The sequence below is a fragment of the Gekko japonicus genome, unplaced genomic scaffold, assembly GCF_001447785.1.
Source record: "Gekko japonicus isolate JY-2015 unplaced genomic scaffold, Gekko_japonicus_V1.1 scaffold685, whole genome shotgun sequence".
Taxonomy (NCBI): domain Eukaryota; kingdom Metazoa; phylum Chordata; class Lepidosauria; order Squamata; family Gekkonidae; genus Gekko; species Gekko japonicus.
Window position 1 is genome coordinate 315,537 of NW_015169795.1, and position 22,086 is coordinate 337,622.

Consider the following 22,086-nt stretch of genomic DNA (forward strand, 5'->3'; position numbering starts at 1 on the left):
GGGAGGGCTTCTAATGTCCTGCCCCCACTGGTAGACCTCCTGATGGCACCTGGTATTTCTGGCCACTGTGTGACACAGAAGGTGCATTCAGACGGGGCGTTTCTGCCGGCATAAACACGATCACACTTACCTCCATCTTCCGGATCCCTCCGTTGGACGCCCGCTCACATGCTACGGGCGTCGACGGGTTTTTTTTTTAAGCACAGTTTGAGCATGCGCATAGGCAGCCATTCACAGAATGGTGATCTTTGCGCATGCTCAACCCCCCCATTACATTTAAACTTTAAAGGTAAGGACTTAAAGGTAAGCCCAACTTGGCCTCCCTGTAGTCCCGGACTCCTCCGGGTACTTAAAGTAAGGGCTTTTAAAAATTATTTTAACAAACGCTCATGGCGAAGCTTCGCCCGAGCGCATATCGCTAAGTTTTTTTTAAAAAAATGGCCGGGGAAAGCCGGAAGCCTCAGGCTTCCGACAGAAGTAGCTGGGGAACGGTGGAGAGCGATCAGACGCCGGGGTGCACCGTTTACAACCGTTGCACTCTGTATACCACCACTTGGGGACCTGGTAGCAGAGTGCAACGGTTTAAAGGGCTTTATACCGGTTAGAGAGAGGAGGCAGATGTGCCCCGTCTGAACGCCGGTGAGTACAACGGTTGGAACCGGCACCCAGTGTGTTGGACTGGATGGGCCTTTGGCCTGATCCAACATTGGCATCTCTAAAAAAAACAATAAAAAATTGCCATGAAGGGCATACAGTGATGGTTAAAAGTCAGTCTTCCTAAGTGGAAACCTAAGGGGCAGACTGAGGTTTGTGTGGCGTAAGGCAGCTCCAGTAATCTTTAATCAAAGTTTCGAAAGCCTGAGGGAAACTTGCCTGTTCTACTGTCATGAGGTAGACTGGCAGTTTCTGGCTAGGCTCTCTCTTGAGAACATTATATTCTACAGTGAAATTGTTTCTCTAAGCTGTCACACATTTATATATACACCAAAGCTGTTCTTCTCCCTTCCAAAGAAGAAATAAAGTTCTTGTTTTGTTCACCTTTGGTATCCTCCTTGGTTCTCATAAGAGGGCAAGGTTATTCCATCTTAAAAGACCATGGCGATGATACAGTGAAGCATCCTTCCATACCTCACCTGAGGAAGGTGGGACTGTGCCTCTGAACAGTAATATAATGTACCTCAGGTGGCTAGCCTTGAGAGAATTACCAAGCACTTTTAGGCCAGTTCCTAAATAATTCAGTAGCCAGTGGTTTATCTGAACTTGCCCTGTGATGGGGTAGTGTGGCATGGGAATTAGTCCTTAAATATCCACAAAACTAACATACTGCCATAAAAAGGGGACATGGGGAGGGGGTTATTAATTGTGAGATATTCCTACCAAAATCGAATAGTCCCTCAGGGGTTTCTCACACACCCACAAAAATCAGGCCATGCTACCATCATAGTACCAAATAAGTATTAAGCTCCTCCTCCTTCCCACTTCCCCCTTCATGACTGCTTTACATGTTCACACACACACACAAAGAGAGACACACACCACATACACACACACTGTCTGTCCTATAAGGTCTAGTTTGATCTTAAGCCCAAACAGTCCCCAGTTGCATATGGCGGCTCAGCAAGGACTCAGTAAACTTCCCATTTTTGGTGTTGTCAAGCATCTGGCAGGCTGCTCAGCTGCATTTGGTTCGATGGGTCATACGTTGTACAGATGTGCCTTCAGGCTCTCCTACCCCAACACTGATCCTAGTCTGGACTGTAAAACTGGTGAGACCCCTGTCTTGACAACTGTTCTGAAGGTTATGCCAGGTACCCATCTTCCCAATCCTATTTCCAAAAAGCAATTGCCCATGAGGACTTTTTGACTGAAAAGCAGTATATAACTTAGCCTTTCAACAAGCCACAGATTTTTTCCACTATGCAGATGATTCTTTTTTATTCAGTTCCTGATTGTTTTTCCACATAACCACCCACAACCCCAAGCTTCTGTTTCAACATTTGTTATTCCTTATTCTTGGGAGGGGTCATAACTCTGTGTTAGAGCACATGTTTTGCATGCCAAAGGTCCCAGGTTCAATCCCTGGAATCTATACTTTAAAGAAACTCAGATAGCAAGACTCAGAAAGAACCCTTCCAGAGGAATTGGAGAGCAACTGCCAGCAAGAGTAAACAATTCTGGGCTAGACAAACCAAAGGTAGCTTCATCTGTTCACCTTTATCAATGTCATTGCACTGTACATATTCCAAGCTTCCAAAAATATCAACAAAGTTCTTCCAGGGTTTTCCTTTCTTTGCTTCTAAGACTTTGCACTAAGATAGCCTGCTTGCTTAAATTGCACCATTATCCTTTGGATTCATGCTTTTCACATGGAGCTACTTGTAGCACTTTTGAAAGACAAGATGTAAATTAAGCAATTAAATAAATAGCTCTCATCCCTCTAACTAAGCCATAAATCAATACCCATGGCTTTTCCAAATTATTCCTCAAGATTGCTGTTTCAAGAACAACAATTTAATAACAATGCAAACACTGCAGACATCATGTTTTGTTTTTCATAGAGTCAGTCTATGCAAGCCTGGGATAGTTTATACTTGTGAGCCACCATCACCAATCCAACACCAGAAGCAACGTCTGTTATCACCTCACATCTCCTCAAATGCAATTCCACCCCCCACTGGAATGAGTTCATGCATCCAGCTGCCAGATATCAATTAATAAGGAAGGAAGGAACAAAAGTCAAGTGTGACCTTTATCCAGAAATCCTAGAGAATCACAGAGCAACAATGGCACACAGAATGGCAAATGGGCCAAATGTGGCTGTAACGCTTCCACAGGTGGAAGGACTTCAGACGCAGAGAACGATTTTCCTGCCTCCTCAGCAGCCCAAAATCTCTGCCATAAGTCCTTGTCCTGGGGACAGGGAATTCACAGGAGCAGGATATGGGGAGAGGGTATTTTAGGCCACCATGGGAGGAAGGAGGCAACAAGTCACGCTCTGCAGGGACAAGAACTTGGAAACTCTAGTGCGGATTTAAGCCATTGCTCTGTGTTAGTACCATTCCCATTTTAAAACATATTGTAAAATATCTCCAGTAGGCCATGTTCCCATGAACAATCTTCAATTTAACAAAGAAGTAATGTGCTTTAATTGCTATCCTCAGAGAGTGGATACATAAGAACAGCCTGCCCTGTGTGGACACTACAGGCAGTCTGTCTCCGAGAGAGCAATTTTTTTCCACACAGGTTATTTGCCCCAAGTTATTAAAACATAAAAACATTACCAAAAAAGTTAGTCCACACACAGATACAACAAAGGCTTTCTTAAAGCACAGTCTTCCATTATCAACAATAATTACAAAGTCTGCAAACAATACACAAACTCAATTCACTTTAGGAAAAAGCCCTTTGATAAGACAAGTCTTGCAAAAGCTCTTAAAGAAGAATAATGAGGCGTGCCCACCCAGCTATTCCAAAAGGCACGAACAATACAGGAGAAGGAGCAGTTTCTCAAATAGGCCAAATGAAGTATGAAAGGCACAAAGAGAGAATTGAGGTTGTACACAAGTTCTTGCAAGAAAAAGTATATGGACGGTGGCAGAGCTAAGTAGTCAGTGGCCTCTACAACATTTTTATCTCACCCTTCCTTGAAGGAGATCAGGACAGTGCACCTGGTTCTGTCCTCCACCATCTTATCCTCACAACAGCCCTGTGAAGTAGATTAGTATAAGCAATCAGGGCTGGCTCATGGTCACCCAGGACCAAACCAGACATGTACTGGGAGCTGTGTATGCAGAATCCCCAGTGATTTTTTAAAACTCTGTGTCAAGGCACGCAGAGGCCTGAGTCAGAACAAGACCACAGCACACAGAGAGGGAAACTTTAAGGCTTGAACCCCTACATGCACCATTCTACCAACCTGAAATGGTTCCTGGAAGCCCCATTGACCCCACTGGAGTACATATAGGTTTAGCCCAACTAGGCAAACAGAGGCTCTCCAGGGCCATTTCAAGATGTATTTAAAATATTTATGTCTTACTTTTCTTCCTAACGGCACTCAAGGTCGGTTTTAATTAAAACCAGATAGAACCCCATTTCACAAAGATACAATACAAATAACAAGAAGAGAGCAAGCTGTTTACCCCAACATAATAACTGACCTCCACTTACAAGCCATCAAAAGCATGCCAGGAAAGCTCTACTTTATAGAACCCATGAAATCTCTGCAGGACTGGGGACTTCCTCGTGTCCACAGGAACCCCATTCCATAAAACCCCATTCCACCAAGAAAGCCTAAGCAAAAACAGTTCTCACTAATCTGAGTGGAGGAACTGGTCTGACAATCAGAGCTGCTTTGTGGAATAATGATGCAAAGGATTAAAGCCCCCCCCCCCTTCCCTGTGCACCATGGTCGTGATTCGTACATACTCTAAAAGTGACTCTGAAAAATTGCTGTGAGCCCGAAGCACAAACTCCCAGCACACTGCCCCTTTAAAGCAAACTCCAGGGCGGACACAGCACATGATCCAAAGTCTCCGCAGTCTGAGACCAACATTCTAACCACTATACCATAGTGCTTCATCATTATAGCACCACTGGTTTAAGTTGGAGAAGCTACACATTGCGGCTGAAGTGTAGGAAGCAGAAGCTCTGTTGATGATCAACGTATCCCAGTATTTATACCAGACTTCACTAATTCAAAGGCTGTTACTATTACAAGGAGCAACCTTACAGAAACTGTCCCTTTCAGCTCCAGAAGTGGACTCTGAGGCCTGCACCTGGTACCTCACTAGGACTGCTGCGTTCTCTTCTTTGCAGATGAGATTATAAAAAGCAGAGCAGAGAACTCTGGGACGTCCTCTCATGATGTCATCTGTTGGTGGAACTATACATAAACACAGATTTGTTGTAGATGTAATAGATGACTATGACCACGATGTCCATTCCAGTTTTGTGGCTGTGATTGGATAGGGGGGGGGGGCGGAGAAATGCACCATAGCATGAAATAGGAGGCATTTCTCATTCTGCCTCACATACGTAAGAAGAATTAACAACAGCACAGAACTAAGGCATCCCCTGAAGAAACATCTCACACAGTTCATCCTTTCAATGTGAACAGATGGTTCCCTGGTGGTTTATGTGCTTTGTCAATTTATGTATTGTTTTTGAACTATTTACATATTATTCATTGAGATTTGTTGCTCGTGGCACCTTACAATTCCCAATTAAAACTCTACATGATACAACCCCAGTAACCCCTCTTCCCCAAAAAAATGCATGCAACTTAAACCTCATTAAAAGTCCTAGCCAATAAAATGGCCATACAGCACCCCCTAAAGACAGAAAATCATGCCCCCCTCACCTCCTCAGGGAGCCTGTTTCAAAAGGTGGGAGCCACTACTAAAAAGGGCTGTACTCTAGTAGAAACCAAATGGGTGGCCTTAAACAGGGAACAACTAGATGGTGACCATAACTGGCTGATGGGGTCATATGGAGGGGGAGTCCTCCAGATATACTCAAGCTTTCTGCTTTCACTTCATCCTGAATCACGACCTGTGTCTTCTTATTCCTATGCTGCATAAGAGCCCTGCAAAACAGCACAGGGAGGTATCTACCATCAGTTAGCAGCAGATGGTATCACCCAAAGTGTTATTCCAACTTTACATCCTGCATCCTCCTGAGTCGGCTTGCGACCCCAAGCCCAAAGCTAGTGGGAAGAGCTACAGTTCAGCAGCACAACACAAGCTTTGCCAGAAAATGCTCTGGCATCAAGACTAGGAGTCTCTATATAAGATTTTTGAGAGCTCTTGTCCAGTTGGAATAGAAAACACTAAGCTAGATGGATTGATAGTCAGACACCATACAAAGTAGTTCTGTATGTAAGTGAACCTGTTGCAAATACATCCCAGCCTACATATTTACAGTGCGATCCTAACCAGTTACACCATTCTAAGCTCATGGATTTCAGTGGACTTCGTGGTGGTGGTGGTGGTGGAAAGTGCCATCAAGTCGCAGCCAACCTATGGTAACCCCGTAGGGTTTTCAAGGCAAGAGACATTCAGAAGTGGTTTGCTATTGCCTGACTCTGCGTCACAACCCTGGTATCCCTTGGAGGTCTCCCATTCAAATACTAACCATGGCCGACCTGCTTAGCTTCCAAGATCTGAGAAAATCAGGCTAGCCTGGGCCAGGTTCAGTGGACTTAGAAGGGCATAATTTTGCTAACAATTGCACTGCTAATGACAAACAACTTCATATCTAAAAACTGTAGCCAGGCTACAAGTTGAATTGTATTTACTGTAGGATATTTGAGTACATTGTGCACAATATATGGTTAAAGGGGCATACTCAAAGCTACAGATAATCAGTTTAACACTGCTGTAACTCCAACACAGAAGTCAAGATTTGTAAAAACTCTAAAAGAACTTACCGAGCCATACAGTTCACCTTTCTCATTCATTCCCAGATAAAGTCCACTGTCTACCCCTCGGATGCTGACCAGGCCAACTGCTATACTGATAAATTCCAGGATACCTGCAAAATACATAAAACAGAAATGTGCATATTGTTTTCATTGACACAGACAGTATTTTAGACTGACTTTTAATTGACTCAGAGGCAATATGAAAGTAGGAGTGGTTTTCTACCAGAAGGCTGAATGCATCCTCAGTGCATGTGGGGAGCCGTCTCCTCAAATTATGCATTTCAGGACAGCAGAGGACCAGCAAGCTTGTTCAAAGAGATTCTCCATAAGTACCTTGCCAAACTGAATACCCCCAGCTATCCTGCCACATGTTGGAGCCAGTAGAAAAGTAGTAACATGATTTGGAAGTTTTTAAAAAAACTATATTTATGTGATAGGCATTAAAAGATTACTCTCGTTCTGCTGAAGACTGAAGCCATGCACAGTACTGAATTCATAGATACACAACTGTTTTGTCACGAAAGACCAATAGCCTACAGCCCTTATACTTTAGGATAACTGACTTGGAATGGAGAAGTAACAGAGGGGCAGAAGGTGCCTTGCCCTGCTCTACACTTTAATATTCCACATAGCCCCCACATACACCTTTTTTTCTCCAGAGATTTTCCAAACTATTTGGGAGGATGAACTGGGTTGGGACAGGAACTCTGTGAGGAGGAAAGCAGTTGGGAGGTGGGTGATTTGGAACGGAGACTCAGAAGGGAGGGGAAAGGTTAAACACCTCCTCCCACCCCCCACTTCTCCCTCAAAATCCTCCCTCTCCATCCTAGTACCTTCCTGAAAACAAAAAGGAGTTGTCTCTGTTTTATTTCACACATTTGAATGCAGGGACTCAGCCCTCTCACCATAGTTGTCAATAACCTTCAAATAATACAGTGCTCCTACCAAAAACTAGACAGACCTCCACAGTCCAAAATCTGCCAGTTTACTATCCAGCACTACTCACCAGTCCCTTATTGCTCCATCCCTCAGGTTCCCAGATTGCAGTTTCTCCCAGTTGCTGCAGGAGCCAGTCCTCACCCTAGGCCTTCTTTGGGCACTTTTACACATGCTAAATAATCCAGTTTCAAACCACTTCAGCAACCGTTTGTGAGTGGATTTTCCCATTTCCCCCTCCTCCTGCTTTGCCTTTCCTTTATCTCATGAGCTCCTCTTCCTGCTAAACCTTCCCTTCAGAGCTCCCTTTCAGTACACCACCCATCTCACCATAGGTACAATGTGGGGTATTCCCTACCCCAAAGAGCATTCTCTCGCTTTAGCTCCTAGGCATTCTGTGACTCTCCTCTCTTAAATCCCCCCAAAGCACACAATCTCTTCCTCTTGGCCTTAGACACCCTCCCCCCCTAACCAAAGTAACTGAACTGAACTGGTTTTCTATGTTACTGTACCTGGCTAAACTTTCTCACTCAATAGGTCAACAAATGCAACCAATAAGGCAGTAGAAAAGCATAGCACTGTTGAATAAGGCTGTACCTATAAACGACAACTCTCTGTAGTGGGGAAAGTTAGCCCTACATGCCCAGAGGTACTCTGGTAATTAAAAAGGGGTTATGCTACATATTACTTTTCCTGCATGTCTGCACAACCTTGGTATCATTGCAATCAGCAAGTTGCATTGTGTTTTTAAAATAAAACAGTTTATCTTGGGCCCATGTTTGTGTAAAGTGCTGCCAAGTTGCAGCCAACTTATGGTGACCCAGGCGAGGGGCCTTCAAGGCAAGTGAGAAGCAGGGGTGGTTTGCCATTGCCTTCCTCTGCAAATTCTTCCTTGGTGGATTTCCATGCAAGTCTCAAGCCTGCTTAACTTCCAAGATCTGATTAGATCAGGCTATACCATGCCACTTCCCCTCATCTTGGGCTAGGGTTGCCAGCCTCCAGGTGAGGCCTGGAGATATCCTGCTTTTGCAACTGATCTCCAACTGGAGAAAATGGCTGCTTTGAAGGGTGAACTGTTGGGTGATAGTGATATATTGAAAAAAATGGTACTTAGCAGAGATAAGATAGTCCAGCAGTGCCAGAGTAAAATAATTCAGACTGAGAGTCCATGTGTGATTAAAATATAAAGTTTTTACTAAATTCTAGCATGGGGAAGGGTAACTGGGATGAAAATAACAACAGAGCATAATCGACTACATCCTTACTCTACAAAGACAAAACTAGAAGAGAGAGAGTATGGCTACTCTTCTTGTTCTTCAGAACACCAAAAACAAAGACGGGAAGAGTAGCCATAAAATGGTAATATACCTTGACACTTTAGTCCCAATCAAATTCCTAGATCAGGGAGAAAATTCCCGGGTATTCTACATCTAAAGAACATTGGTTACATGAGAAACATGTGACTTCCTGTGAGTAACCTAAACAAACATTTAACCCCAGATATACTGAGTGTTTTCAACTTGTAATACCCAACATGAACTCTATGGCATTGTCCCATGCTGAGGTCCCTCCCCTCCCCAAACCCTGCCCTCTCCCAGATACACCCCCAAAATCTCCAGGTATCTTCAAGCCCAGGGCTGGCAACCCTATCTTGGGCCCAGAGTAATTACAAAATTATTCCAATGTCTAAAGGAATTCAATATGTTGTCGAATTGCTTACTTTTCTGGAACATGGAGTGGGTTCTATTCGGGGAACACTGCTCAGAAGAGCTGTGTGTGGTTCCTGAACCACTGAGTGACTATCACTAGGCTAGATGCTGTCCAACGCTAAAATTTAGAATAGTCACTGGCCACAGGTTCACAACCTATATAAGAATAATACACAAGTGATATATGGAGGAAGAGTTACAGAAATGTGATTGTTACTGGAAAGCAAAGAAGATGGATTTTTACCACTGTTTAAGGTTGCCAGCCTCCAGGTGGGACCTGGAGATCTCCCACTTTTACAACTGATCTCCAGCTGACAGAGATCAGCTCCCCATTAGAAAATTGCTGCTTTGAAGGGTGGACTCTATGGCATTGTACCATGCTGAGGCCCCTCCCCTCCCCAAACCCCACCCTCTCCTGGCTCCACCCCCAAAGTATCCAGGTATTTTCCAACCCAGACCTGGCAACCTTACCACTGTTTGACCAGAGAGGTAGAAATGAAAAGGCAGCAATCAGGAGGGAAGATGGACCTCCCAATGGCAGGGAAAGGGTGGAACAGGGGGATTCAAAAATTAATTTTAGACTTTACAAGGAGGTTTTGACCAAAGAACGAGACACAGAAACCAATAAATAAAAGAAAACGAGAAGTTATATGTTTAAAAATGAAAGGGAGTTTGAACAGACTCAAGCAGAGAGAGGAAGTCAATAGAGAAAATGAAAGAGGGAAGTCAGGTGAAGAGTATGGTGGACAGTGGAGACTAAATGAAGAGCAGAAGGAAAAGCAGAAGGAAATAATTCCAAAATTGAAGCAGGAAGACTGAGTAGAAAAGAGCATGAGAACCTACATGAGAATGTATTTTTAGCAGCATCCAGGGAAAGACATGTGCAAATTCTAGATATATTGAGAAACTGAAAGTGGGGGGAAATGGCAAGAACCTAGACATGAAGAGAGCGAGCTTCTCTTTTTAAAAGAGAAGATAACTGGCCCAAGTGAAATCAGAAACTGTGCAATTATTGAACACAAGCAGATCACTGCCTTGGAGGTCCACTGAGAACCAGCCGCAAGCAGAGCCAAACCTCAGCAAATCTGCCAGCAGGGCACCTGGTTCAGACCCTTTTGTGCCAATGCAGATTGGCATCAGCTTACCAGTTGCCCCCTCGTGCACCACCACAGTTGCACATAATTAGCACTGCTGGCTGGGTCTGAAATGAGCGGCTCCTGTAGGGTAACAGGGACTGCTCAGCTGGGCATTTTTAACTGCCCAGTACAAGGGAAGGGGAGAAAGGAGGAGGAAGCGTTCAGATGGAAAATGAAATACTCACAATGAACTCACATGTGCCACTCAAAACCGCTTTTCGGCCTCTCTTGCTGCTGGTGTGCACATGTGAAATACACGGAGGCCGTTTTCAGTGTGTTCATATCAAGTTTCTGAACCAACTGAGAGCTGTGCAGCAAGCTGCATGCCAAACTCCCTGTGCTTTACCGTGGATGTGTAATTTGCAGCACAGATGTACTAAGCTTTAAGTGGCAAGCAGCCAGCCAATTGGTCAGCAGATATGTTTGCAAATAAAACATGCTAATGCAGCTGCAGACATAATCAAATGTACAAATCCATATTTGTTTTCCACCAGTTTTAACAGTCCAAATTCTGGGATTTGTAGTTTGGTGAGGGCATTTAGAATTCTGTTAGAAACCCCTGCTCACAAAACTATAGTTCTCTTGAAAGATAACGTTTACATTTAAAATACCATAATTAGTATCATGACACTAAACACAAACAGAGCAAGCTGGAAAAAAAACTTGGTAGGAATTATATTCACTGACACAGAAAATAATAATAATGTAGCACTGAGTGAGTCTCATGTAACATTTAAAAACTTGTGAAAGTTTTTGGAACAGTTAATTTACATCTATTACAAACTAATCTAACAAAATGAGAGAACCTCATCAGAAAAGTTTGTAATCAAGGTAACATTGATGGGACAAATACTTCTGCACGTTCTGTAGGAGACTTTTTTGATTACTACCATAAACACTATTCAGTGCTACGAAAGCCAGATGTTTTGTTTTGATAGCCCTGACCTAGTAAGTTTTATACATTTTAAATTATTTTGCATATGGGTACATATAGAGGATAGAGACTCATAAATACTATGGGAAGAATAGAGTAATTATGGAATTATGTTTCCCAAGCAGTAAAAAAAAAGTCAGAATTATACTAGGTGCAATATTTACGGTGCAGTCCCTCATACAAACAACCCATTTAAACTATTTAAACTCCACCTTGATTGGGGCCACATAATAAGTGGCTCCAAATCTTGTTAATGAGACTTCTTCTGTAAACCTTTCACCAAACTATCATATTACCCATATGTACATACATCACTGAACAATTTTAACTAAGGCCCATTCTTAGGCTATTGTGTCTACTGTCCAATGTTGCAGCTCCAAGCTTATAAATCTGGTATCTCTCATGGTGGTGTAAAAGTAAATTGGGAGTGAAATTGCTGGTCTAATTTCAGGTGGCTGGGTGCACACGGTTGACTATCTGAATGTAAAAAGCAATGCTGCATATTGTTACCAGAAGCCCTACAGCAGGTTTTTCAAATCCGTTGACTATGTGTGGCTGAAAAGTCTGTGAAATCAATTTATGGCAAGCCATATATATTACAATGGAAAATTCTTCAGTTATATTACTATTTGTGCTGCAACTCTTTCCTCAGGCAAATAATGCAGAACAAGTTAGACACACTTGTGCCCTGTTGAAATCAAAGTACAGGTGTGCCTCAGTTATGCAGGACTGGGCTCACTCTTTACAATAGGAGTTAAGAACTGTATCATGTTGATCAGGGCCTTTTAAAAACTCTCCTCATTATGTCAATTATCTATATGTTCCAAACACAATAATATACACATACGTTTTAAAATATTGCTCAATATCTTTCATAAAAGGATAGCAAAGGGCATGCTCCCCCAAAATCTGGTAACACCCAAAATCTACAATGACGTGATTCCAAATGTTATTTTCAAAGGTCACACTTTTCCAGAGATCAAACAGAATTTTGACACTGGGGCCAAAGGAACAAGGCACTTGCTCAAAAGGACGTCAGTATTTCTAACAGGACATTAATACGCCAGCTTGCTTACACCCCTTAACTCTTTGAAGGACTGATTTCTCAAATACTCTGGATACTGGACTGATTTCTCAAATGACTCCAGTATCCAAAGTAGTATGCAGGCATAGAACTGCTACAACACTAGCGTTCTTTTATACTCTGCTGGGTTGCCATTAGAATACACAGAATACATATCCAAGCCAGTTTTGTACCAGTGTAATAAGTCTTATAGTTCCTTTGTATTTTCAGTGTTTCAGGTCAGATATCATGTAGATGTTCCTGTCAAATTGTAATTGCCACCTTGTGGATTATGTTATTGGGGTTTATTGGTTTTAATCATAAGTATACTGTGACGTTCTGTTTTATTCTGTTGCAGCCAGCCCTGAGCCCACTTGCGTGGGGGGGCGGGATAGAAATACAATAAAATATATAAATAAATGAATACCCGGATTCTGAAGCGCTACTGGACTTAAATCTTTCTATTTTATTTCATGTATTCTTTTAGAAATTTATACCCTGTTTTTCGCCCCCCTGGACACCAAGAGTGGCTTACATCTTCATCATCATTCTCTCCTCAATTTTATCCTCAGAACAACATCCTTGTGAGGCTGGGAGAGAATGACTGGCCCAAGGTCACCCAGTGAGCTTCCACGGTAAACTAGAGCTTCAAATCTGAGTCTCCAAAATCCTAATCACTATATAGCACACTGGATGAGTATTTATAACCTGGTCCCATCAGTGAAGACTATATGAACAGTACACTGAGTCTAGTAGAGCTTAGTCTCAAGTCAGCATGAAGAGGATTGCTGCAACCTGAAATATGGGTCTCCATACCACTAATGCCATTTCATTTGTGATGAGGGTTAGGTATGTTCAGGCTGGCCATCTATTGTGGGATGCCACTATCCCTTCAAGGTTTGCATTTCACTAATAGTACTCCAGAATTATATTCAGGTAACTGACTGCCATTTCCCCCAAGGATGGTTGAAAGGGTTAGGGCAAACTAATTCTGCCCTTCCAGTCACAAATATTTAGGTAAAGTGGTTTTTCCCCCCCAAAGGTAGCAGCATCTGCCACAATCTCTTTCACTACAAGGCAATACGGGACAGCTACTATTTTCCCCATCAGATAGAGAGGAACAGCAGCTATTTAACCTCCACTGGAATGGCTGTATGGTCTGTACAGAAGCAAAGCTCAAAGGATTGCAATGTGCCTTGTCTGTTTGCCCAGAGTGAGTAGCAAGTACTTTGGGATGAGCACCCAAGGAGCAAAACTACCCAATCCACAAGCGTAGTTAAAATCAGCCATGCTCAGCTCTCCCTTAATGGCTTGCGGCTCCCTCCATAGCTGTGAAACACACGTGGAGATGAAGTAATGGCATGTAGGTAGGACAGAACTGGGGTAAGTTAGCAGCAGCTGACTAAATGAAGAGCACACTGATTCTAGTAGAGCTTCGTCTCAAGTCATCATGTGGGTCACGATACCACTAATGCTATTTCATTGATGATGAAGCTAGAGATGAAGCTAGAGCAAGCAAATGGAAAAGAAGGTGGATGAGCAAAGGAGAGTCAGACAAGCAGAGCAGGGATTAAACAACTCCCTGAGATATTAGTAATGACATCATGGAGATAGGTATGAATCTCACATTTGATTTAACTTGAGCATACTAGTAAGACTCGCTACCACTTTAATAAGACTGGCAATGTTCACAGGATTACAGCTCTGGACAGACAATGGTGTCTAATTGCTCTTTCCTCCATTAAAATGTGTTGATCTTATCTATAAATACCTTGACACCACCTGTAGTCACTAGTGAGGAGAGTGGACTTGCCAGTGTTGGGCCCCTGAACGGTGTAAGAGGCTGTAGCAGGGTCACCAGTCTCCAGGTGGGGCCTGGAATTTTCCTAGAATCACTGCTGAACTTCAGACAATTCCCCTGGAAGAAATGACAGCTTTGGAAGGTGGACTCTGTGGCATTACATCCCTGTTTCCTCCTTTCCCCAAATGCCATCCTCTCCAAGCATCACCCTCAAGTTTCCTGAAATCTCTCAAGCCAGAGTTGGTGACCCTAGGCTGGAGTTGTACTTTCAGAAGACCAGCGCCTGATGAAACCTTAATCAAAAAAGACGAACACTCATCAGTTCTAACCAGTAGTGTCGCTGCACAGGAAATCCAGGATTCTGTAAGCCCCTTTCTGAAGCACCCGATCCGAAAAATCTTGAGGCCGAATACTGATCTCCTAAGATACTGATTTGCTAGACCTGGAACAACACTAATATTTTGGGTGGGACATCAAATATTTATCTACAGTATTTACATACAAATATTTACATACAGAGATGTATAGCGGGGTTCCCTTACGAGGAAAAGAGAGTTGACTGTTCTACCTTCACCCTGCCCAGTCTGTACTTTCACTGGGCCAGAAAGCAACATGCAGCAGATACATACTTCTCCCCAGCTAATCAGATCTCTACAGAGATGATCACCATACATTTATATTGGTGGGTTAAAGCTGGCGATCTATGAGACAACTACATTTCCTATACGTTCACTGCTACTCAAATATTAACACACACACCTCTTGATGATACTCCAGCGTGCTTGAGGCCAACCCATTCCTTTCTGTTCAGGTTAAGGGCAAGAGTAAAGACAACTTACATAAACCAGCTATTTTCCTTTTGTCTTCACCGCACTTCACTACCCAATATTTCCTTGTATTGAACCCATTCTTATCAAATACATTTATGAAATATCATTGGCTTTGGTATACAGGTACAACGCAGTTCATCTCCTAAAGTTGTGTCATGTACGAATCACAGACAACATTGGGACCATCAGAGACCTTGGAGTTAGAGTGACCCATGGAGTGTTTAGGATAGGGTTGCCAACCTCCAGGTGGTGGCTGGAGTTCTCCTGGGATTACAATTGATCTCCAGGCAACAAAGATCAATTCCACTGGAGAAAAGGGTCACTATGGAAGGTGGACTCTGTGGCATGGTACCCCACTGAAGTCCCCCCCCTCCCCAAAACCCACCCTCCTCAAGCTCCACCCCAAAATCTCCAAGTATTTCCCAAACTGGATCTGGCAGCCCTAGTTCACGAGCAAGCTGGAGCTGTAAGTCATAAGAACATAAGAGAAGCCAATGTTGGATCAGGCCAATGGCCCATCCAGTCCAACACTCTGTCACATGAGTGCCAAAAATACCAGGTGCCATCAGGAGGTCCACCAGTGGGGCCAGGACACTAGAAGCCCTCCCCCTGTTGCCCCCCCCCCCCCCAAGCACCAAGAATACAGAGCATCCCTTGCCTCAGACTGAGAGTTCCTATCTACACCTTGTGGCTAATAGCCACTGATGGACCTCTGCTCCATATGATTACCCAATTCCCTCTTGAAGCCATCCATACTTATAGCCGCCACCACCTCCTGTTGCAGTGAATTCCATGTGTTAATTACTCTTTGGGTGAAGAAGTACTTCCTTTTATCTATTCTATCTGCTCAGCAATTTCATTGAGTGCCCATGAGTTCTTGTATTGTGAGTTAAGTTTAAATACACTATTTAATGGGATGGTACATGCTCTTTTTCATTCGTTATCCACAGTTAGCCTTGGAGATGGGATGAGATACATACACATGAATACATGAAACTGCCCTATACTGTATCAGACCCTCGGTCCATCAAAGTCAGTATCGTCTACTCAGACTGGCAGCAGCTCTCCAGGGTCTCAGGCAGAGGTCTTTCACATCACCTACTGCCAGATCCTTTAACTGGAGATGCCAGGGATCGAACTTGGGACCTTCGGCATACTAAGCAGATGCTCTGCCACTGAGCCACAGTCCCTCCTCAATGTAATTTAAACACATCTCATTATAAACATTATAAACAGGGCAGTGGGGCAGAAGGTTTTTACATTTTATTTCTCATATGTACTTTCCTCACATATAACATTAGATGGGAAGCCTCTAGAAAAATACTCCAATCTTTTTTTCTCCTTCTGCATTTTACTTCTTAAATCTTCACTTTACAGCCTGTCAGGAGGATACTCCAGGGAACAGGAGGGATGCCAGGAAGAGCTGGGCACTGGGATCCCATTAGGCCCAAAGGCCATCTGTTGCCATTATTTTTTGCTGCAAGAAACCTAGACAAAACAAACGTAGGTTTTCTGGGAAGGAAAGAAAAGGTACAAGAGACACGAGCCGATGTAGAATTAGGCATCAGTAGTGTGAGCTTTGGCCTGGTGTGTATTCTTAAATGTATTAGGCCCTGTTTTCCACACATACACCTTTTGCATGCAAAATTAGACAACCATCCCTGCTGGTATAGAAGGAACAGACCTAACAGTCAAATAAATTCACAGTTCCCGGCACTGTAGTCACAGAAGTTTGGAAGCTCTCACAAGAATAGCCTGTTCAGCAAGGAATCAAAACGAGAAAAGGCAAAAGGCTGTCGATCCCCTTCCTCTTCCATCTCTGATCATCACGGTCACCGAGTACCTGTCCCTCTTAGACTCAAGGTCATTTTCACATGTTGCTTAAATTACTCAAATAAGGGGCACAAAGTGCTTTGAATGCAGGAAATTTGTCCTTCAAATGCTATTATTAATCTATTATTTGGTGATTTCTCCCACTTCTAATTCAAAAGTCTAGAAGGCACATTTGATTGAAAAATAGCTCTTTTCTACTTTTCTGCGCCACACTGACACATGTGCACCAATAATTTCACACAGAGAGTTAAAAATATTTTTAAGTATTCCGTGCACCAGCCCACTTCTGCTGCCCAGTTTTTAAGGAAAATCAGTAATCAGGCACACTCAATCAGCTGGAACAAAAATACCCTGCTGGTCCTTGACAAGGGTCACCAGTTCTGCCTCCTCAGCACTTTTTGCGTGGTTTCAGGGAGTGCCTGCCCACCTCCTAGGAAACAGCTGGCAAATTGGTGGAGGGTGCAGAGCAGCTACTGCAATTCATCTGCAGTTCTGAAGAAGCTTAGCTGTGTTGCAGCAGCTCCCGGCTTTTCCCCAGCCTTTGCAAAGATTCTGCTGCTGCATCATCACCTACGTGCACAGAGAGCTGGAGTCACAAGCTACGCATGGAAGGTCACGGACTGCAAAAGAATCAAGAGAGGGGGTGAAGGCAAGGCGTGTGCCCTCTTACTTTTCTGACACTCTCTGGGCTTAGTCACCTCTCGGCCAGAGGCTTTGCCTGGAGAGGCAGGTAAGGCCAACTAGCCTCCACAACCGATGGGAGATATAATTGCCAATCCTTTAGTACAGAACAGATGTCTTTATTATATATTTATGCTCCTACTTTCTATCTCCCAACGAGCCACCTAAAGCACTCTGCAGCATCATTGTCCCCTCCTCCATCTTACCCTAATGACCACCACCCTGTGAGGTGGGCTGGGCCGAGACAGAAAGTGACTGGCCCAGGGTCACCTAGTAAGCTTCTGCGGCAGAATGGTAAAAAGCCCAGTAGCACCTTTAAGACTAACAAACTTTATTGTAGCATAACCCTTTCGAAAAGCACAGCGCTCTCTGTCTTCGTCAGATGCATGGAGGGTATGAAGAAACTGGCCAGAGATATATAGGTGGTAAGGGGAGGGGGGAGAGGATGCTGAAAGTGCCGTGTAAATGCAAAGCAGTTGCAAAAGTCATGAAAAAGGTCGAATGTACAATCCATGCTGGGTGTGACCCCTTCCTTCTATTGGTGAATCTGAATGGAATACCATCCAAAGTCTCTATTGAATCGAAGTCTGACTGAGTCAAATTTACATATGAATTCCAATTCAATCCAGAATGGGGATTCGAATCTGGGTCTCCCAGAAGTAGGGTGGAAAGCTGTTGTCGTGTCTAACTTTTAAAAGTGCTCCTCACAAGGACAAGCAAGTGGAAAGACTTGCATAGTGCAAGAGCTCTGAGCACCTAGACACACCCTAACACAGGGCTCAGGGCTGGATCCTGGGACAAGAAGGGTTTTGCCTCACTGTCGCAGGGCCCTGCCCCAGTGCAGTACTTTACGTTTCCCCCAGGCCCCACAGGAGTAAATGGCAGTTGTCATCTGTAGGTGCCTACCTCTGGTGTGGGAAATTCTTGGAGATTTGGAGAGGGAATGTGGGGAGGGGAGGGACCTCAGTGGGTCATAATGCCATGGAATCCTGCGAAAGACTCCTGTGAAATGGCAGCTCTGATCTGCCTCACATGGGATGAAGAAAAGTGAAGAACCACCCTGTTTAATCCTCTCCCTGTATGGAAGGGCAAAGGAGCAATGATAAACCTGCAAACTGTGCACAAACTTATCCAGGCCACTGAACGAGAGTGCAATATGTATTTTAATTCATCCACAGTGGCTGTTCTGTTCTAAAGAAGGCAAGGCAGCCCAAAATAGGTGACAGCATGCGCCGGTTTCTCCGGGGAAAATCTAATTGTGCAATGAGGCGTGGTCAATTCTTCAGAGGGCGGGGCTCCCCTGCCTTTCCCTTCCCCTCCTTTCCGATCGCTCATTTCCAGTGCAATCCCATTTATACCCTTTTAATTGAAATCAATGGGGAGGGGGTGAGGTACATAACGCTGTTCAGGATTGCCCTCTAAAGCTCCCGTGACTGGTGGTGGAACGGCAAAGCAGTTCCGTTTCAAGGGCAGCAGCCAGGTGGGGAAGGGGAAATACTGAGCAAAGGGGAAGGACTGCCTGCCCATTCCCTGCATCGTCTGCCCGAGGCTGCTAACGACACTGCAGGACTTTTTTTTTTTTTGCTTTTCCACAGCTATTATATGCGGCAGCATTTCTTTATAGCCCTGACCCGACGAAGTGGGGCAGCCAAAGCGGGGCGCTCGAACCTGATCCTATGCACGAAAGCAAGCCCCGGTGGAGTGCGTGGCTTTCCTCTGCAGCCGGTGGGCTCGGAATTGCAGCTTGGTCACGTGCACTTCAACCTACCCAGGAGCTTCAAGGACCTCTGCAGAATGCCGCTCTAGGACACTCGGAAGCCGGCATGGCCGTACAGGGGGAGCGCTTTGCGGATCTTTAAAAAAAAACGTTGCTAATAAAAACGCATATATATATCAGGAGCAGTGTTCCCTCTAAGCTGAGTTAGTGTGAGCTAGCTCACAGTTTTTTAGCCTCCGGCTCACACATTTTTTGTCTTTGCTCAGGAAGGATGGCTCCAGAGCACACTCATTGATGCAGTAGCCAAATCTCTTGCTCACAACTTTCATGACAGTAGCTCACAAAGGAGAATTTTTGCTCACAAGACTCCACAGCTTAGAGGGAACATTGATCAGGAGCAGTCTGATTTTCTTCTCCCAGAAGAGAGCGGGTGCAAACCCCACCCACGTTTTCCTAAGCATGCAACTAGCCCCAAGCCAGCCACAATTGCCTGTGAACCAGAGGTGGGTGCGTGGCTATCCGGTGCTGCTAGAAACCAACAACAGCGTTGCCGGGGGATCCCACCGGGCGAGGGGAGTGCTCCTGGAGGATCTGCTTTTCTGACAAGCTCCTAGGCTTTCTTTTACGACGTTAAATGATAATTAAAAAGCCTGTCCGTGCAACGCTTGTGCTGACGCAAAAGAGGCACGCCTCTGCTCCACTCTTCTGGAGTGCCTGAATTTACAATGAGTCCACTGTCTGAGCAAATGTCCTCGGCGAAAGGAGACTGCGTTAAAAAAAAAAATAATCCCGTGACCCAACAAAGAGAAGAAACGCATGCTGACCGCGTAATATCAAATTACAAGGAGACCTAATGTGAAAGGCGCGAAGAAAAGGGAGTTCACGTGTAAAGGAAGACTCTTTTTAAAAACTGAAACTTAAAAGTCTTCCTGAGCAGGTGCAGAGCTAAGGGGAGGGGGAAAGGAATGTGCTGCCACGTGTCCTCTGAGGGAGGGTACCGCACAACCAGCTCCCCCCCCCCTCCTTTTGTCCTCTTCTCTGACTCTGGCTTTAAACCCCGCCCCCGAGACCTACAACACTGTGGCCCCGTCACACAGCAAAGTTGCCGGGGGAGAGGCACAGAAGGTGGGTGGATTATCCGGGCAAGATCACACCCCAACATCTGGGAAGTGGAGCGCACCCAGGTACATAGACAGCTCTACTTGTTTTGGAATCCGGAATCCATCAGTCTATCCCTCAGGCCACTGGTAGGTGAAGATGGGTAACTCCGGGGAACAGGGCCTAAGGCACAATTAGAACACTTCCAAACCACAATCCCTTCTAGCTGGTTGCTGTGCATTCTTGGGAGTTAAAATTAAGCCTCCACTGGTTTTAAAAATAAATCTAGCACTCAGGGCTTAATCAACATGCCCAGGAGATTGTCGAAGCACTACAACTGTAAGCACGTTTGGTGTCCTAGGCAAACTATGACTGTGTCCCACCCCCCTTCCATTTGTTTGTAACATTACTTTAAAAAAAAAAGACATTTGTGTCCAACTGCATATTTCTTGAAACCTGGCACTTTCAGAAGCTGCCTATTATATCGGGTTTCCAAAAGGTCTGATGGGAAAAGGTCCTGTCCCTTTAACTGAGACTTAATGGGGAAATATATATATGCCATGAAAAGCTTCACCTGCCCATTTTCACCCATTAAGCCTTTGTTAAAGAGGCAGGAGCTTCTTCTCCAGGGCTCTTGGCAACATGACTAGTATGTGTATATGGTTAGGCCAACCCCATTGCAAAGGTGCTGAGATGCCCAACAGACTCTCAGAGATTCCCACTGTCACCACGCAACTGCAATTCCCTGAATTCTTTCCAGCCAGTTACTCTGTTGGAGGAAGAGCCAGTTAAGTTGGAGGAAAGATTCTACTGAAGAAACAAGTGCTCTTACCACCACAATCAACCCACAGACCTAAGTCAGAGAGAGTGTTTCCCAAACAATCTGAACTTGTGAATCTCTCATTTTGAAACCAATATACTACACAAAAGGTTTGCACATCCAGAGAAAGAAACTTTTTGGAGTTGTACCTTCTAACTATCAAGTTGCCTCTCTCTAATCCTTGCTCTCCTCTTTCAAATTGCTCAACTAGTATCCCCATCTTAAGCATGACCATTACAAAGTGATTATTGCTGAGTAATACTTGAAATTAATGGAGGAAACACTGCTTGAAATAGATTGGAACACATTTTTTAAAATGCTAACATCATGTTTCTACATTGCTGCCTTTTACTTATTCCTGCCATTTTAATTACAGACCTATTCTTACCTGTTCTCCCTTTAGAAAATTTACATGGCATGACTTTTCTGAATTGGGGCTATATTACTTCCACCTACAGAAGTACAAAGTCCAGCATACTTAAAGAGTTTAAATGGCAGTAGAGGCTACACTGTCTCTTGGTGAAGAAGGTCAGAATTACTTGGCCAAACCCATTTTGAGAAGGGTGCAACCCCCCCAAAAAGACAAGAACTATTCAGACATTTCCCAAAGCCTGCAAGGAAATGACACAGGATGTTCCTAGGCTGGGACAGTGTTTGGCTCACTTGCTTGATTCCTTTGGGGCTATTATTTGCTCTCTGCAGACACTATACCAGGGCCCCAAAATAAAACAGGAGTCCAGTGGCATCTCGAAAACTAACGCAAGTCATTCCCACATAAGATTTCATGAGCCAGAGCTCACAGATTTTTGGGTCATCCTGAGGATGTGGCAGGGGGAAGTTGTAATATAGACATCTTTTTGCCCTTTCCAAGTTTATAGCTCTATTAATAAAATGACATCTATCTGGAATGGGGGAGCAAAGGCAGCATGGTATAGACTGATCTCATCAGCTCTTGAAAGCTAAGCAGGGTCAGTACTTGGAAGGGAGACCACCATGGAAGGCTCTGCAGAGGCAGGCAATGGAAAACCACCTCTGCTTCTCACTTGCCTTGAAAGCCCCTTGCTGGGGTCACCATAAATCACCTGAGACTTGACAGCACTTTACGTA

At 44.3% G+C, this 22,086-nt stretch overlaps 1 protein-coding gene across 1 annotated transcript in view; it reads right to left on the reverse strand.

Moving 5' to 3' along the window:
* FGF9 (fibroblast growth factor 9) overlaps positions 1–22,086 on the reverse strand; it is a 50,601-nt gene that overhangs the window by 25,983 nt on the left and 2,532 nt on the right. The window contains exon 2 of the mRNA XM_015417047.1: positions 6,428–6,531. Coding sequence (XP_015272533.1) covers positions 6,428–6,531 — 104 coding nt within the window. The remainder of the gene's footprint in view (positions 1–6,427; positions 6,532–22,086) is intronic.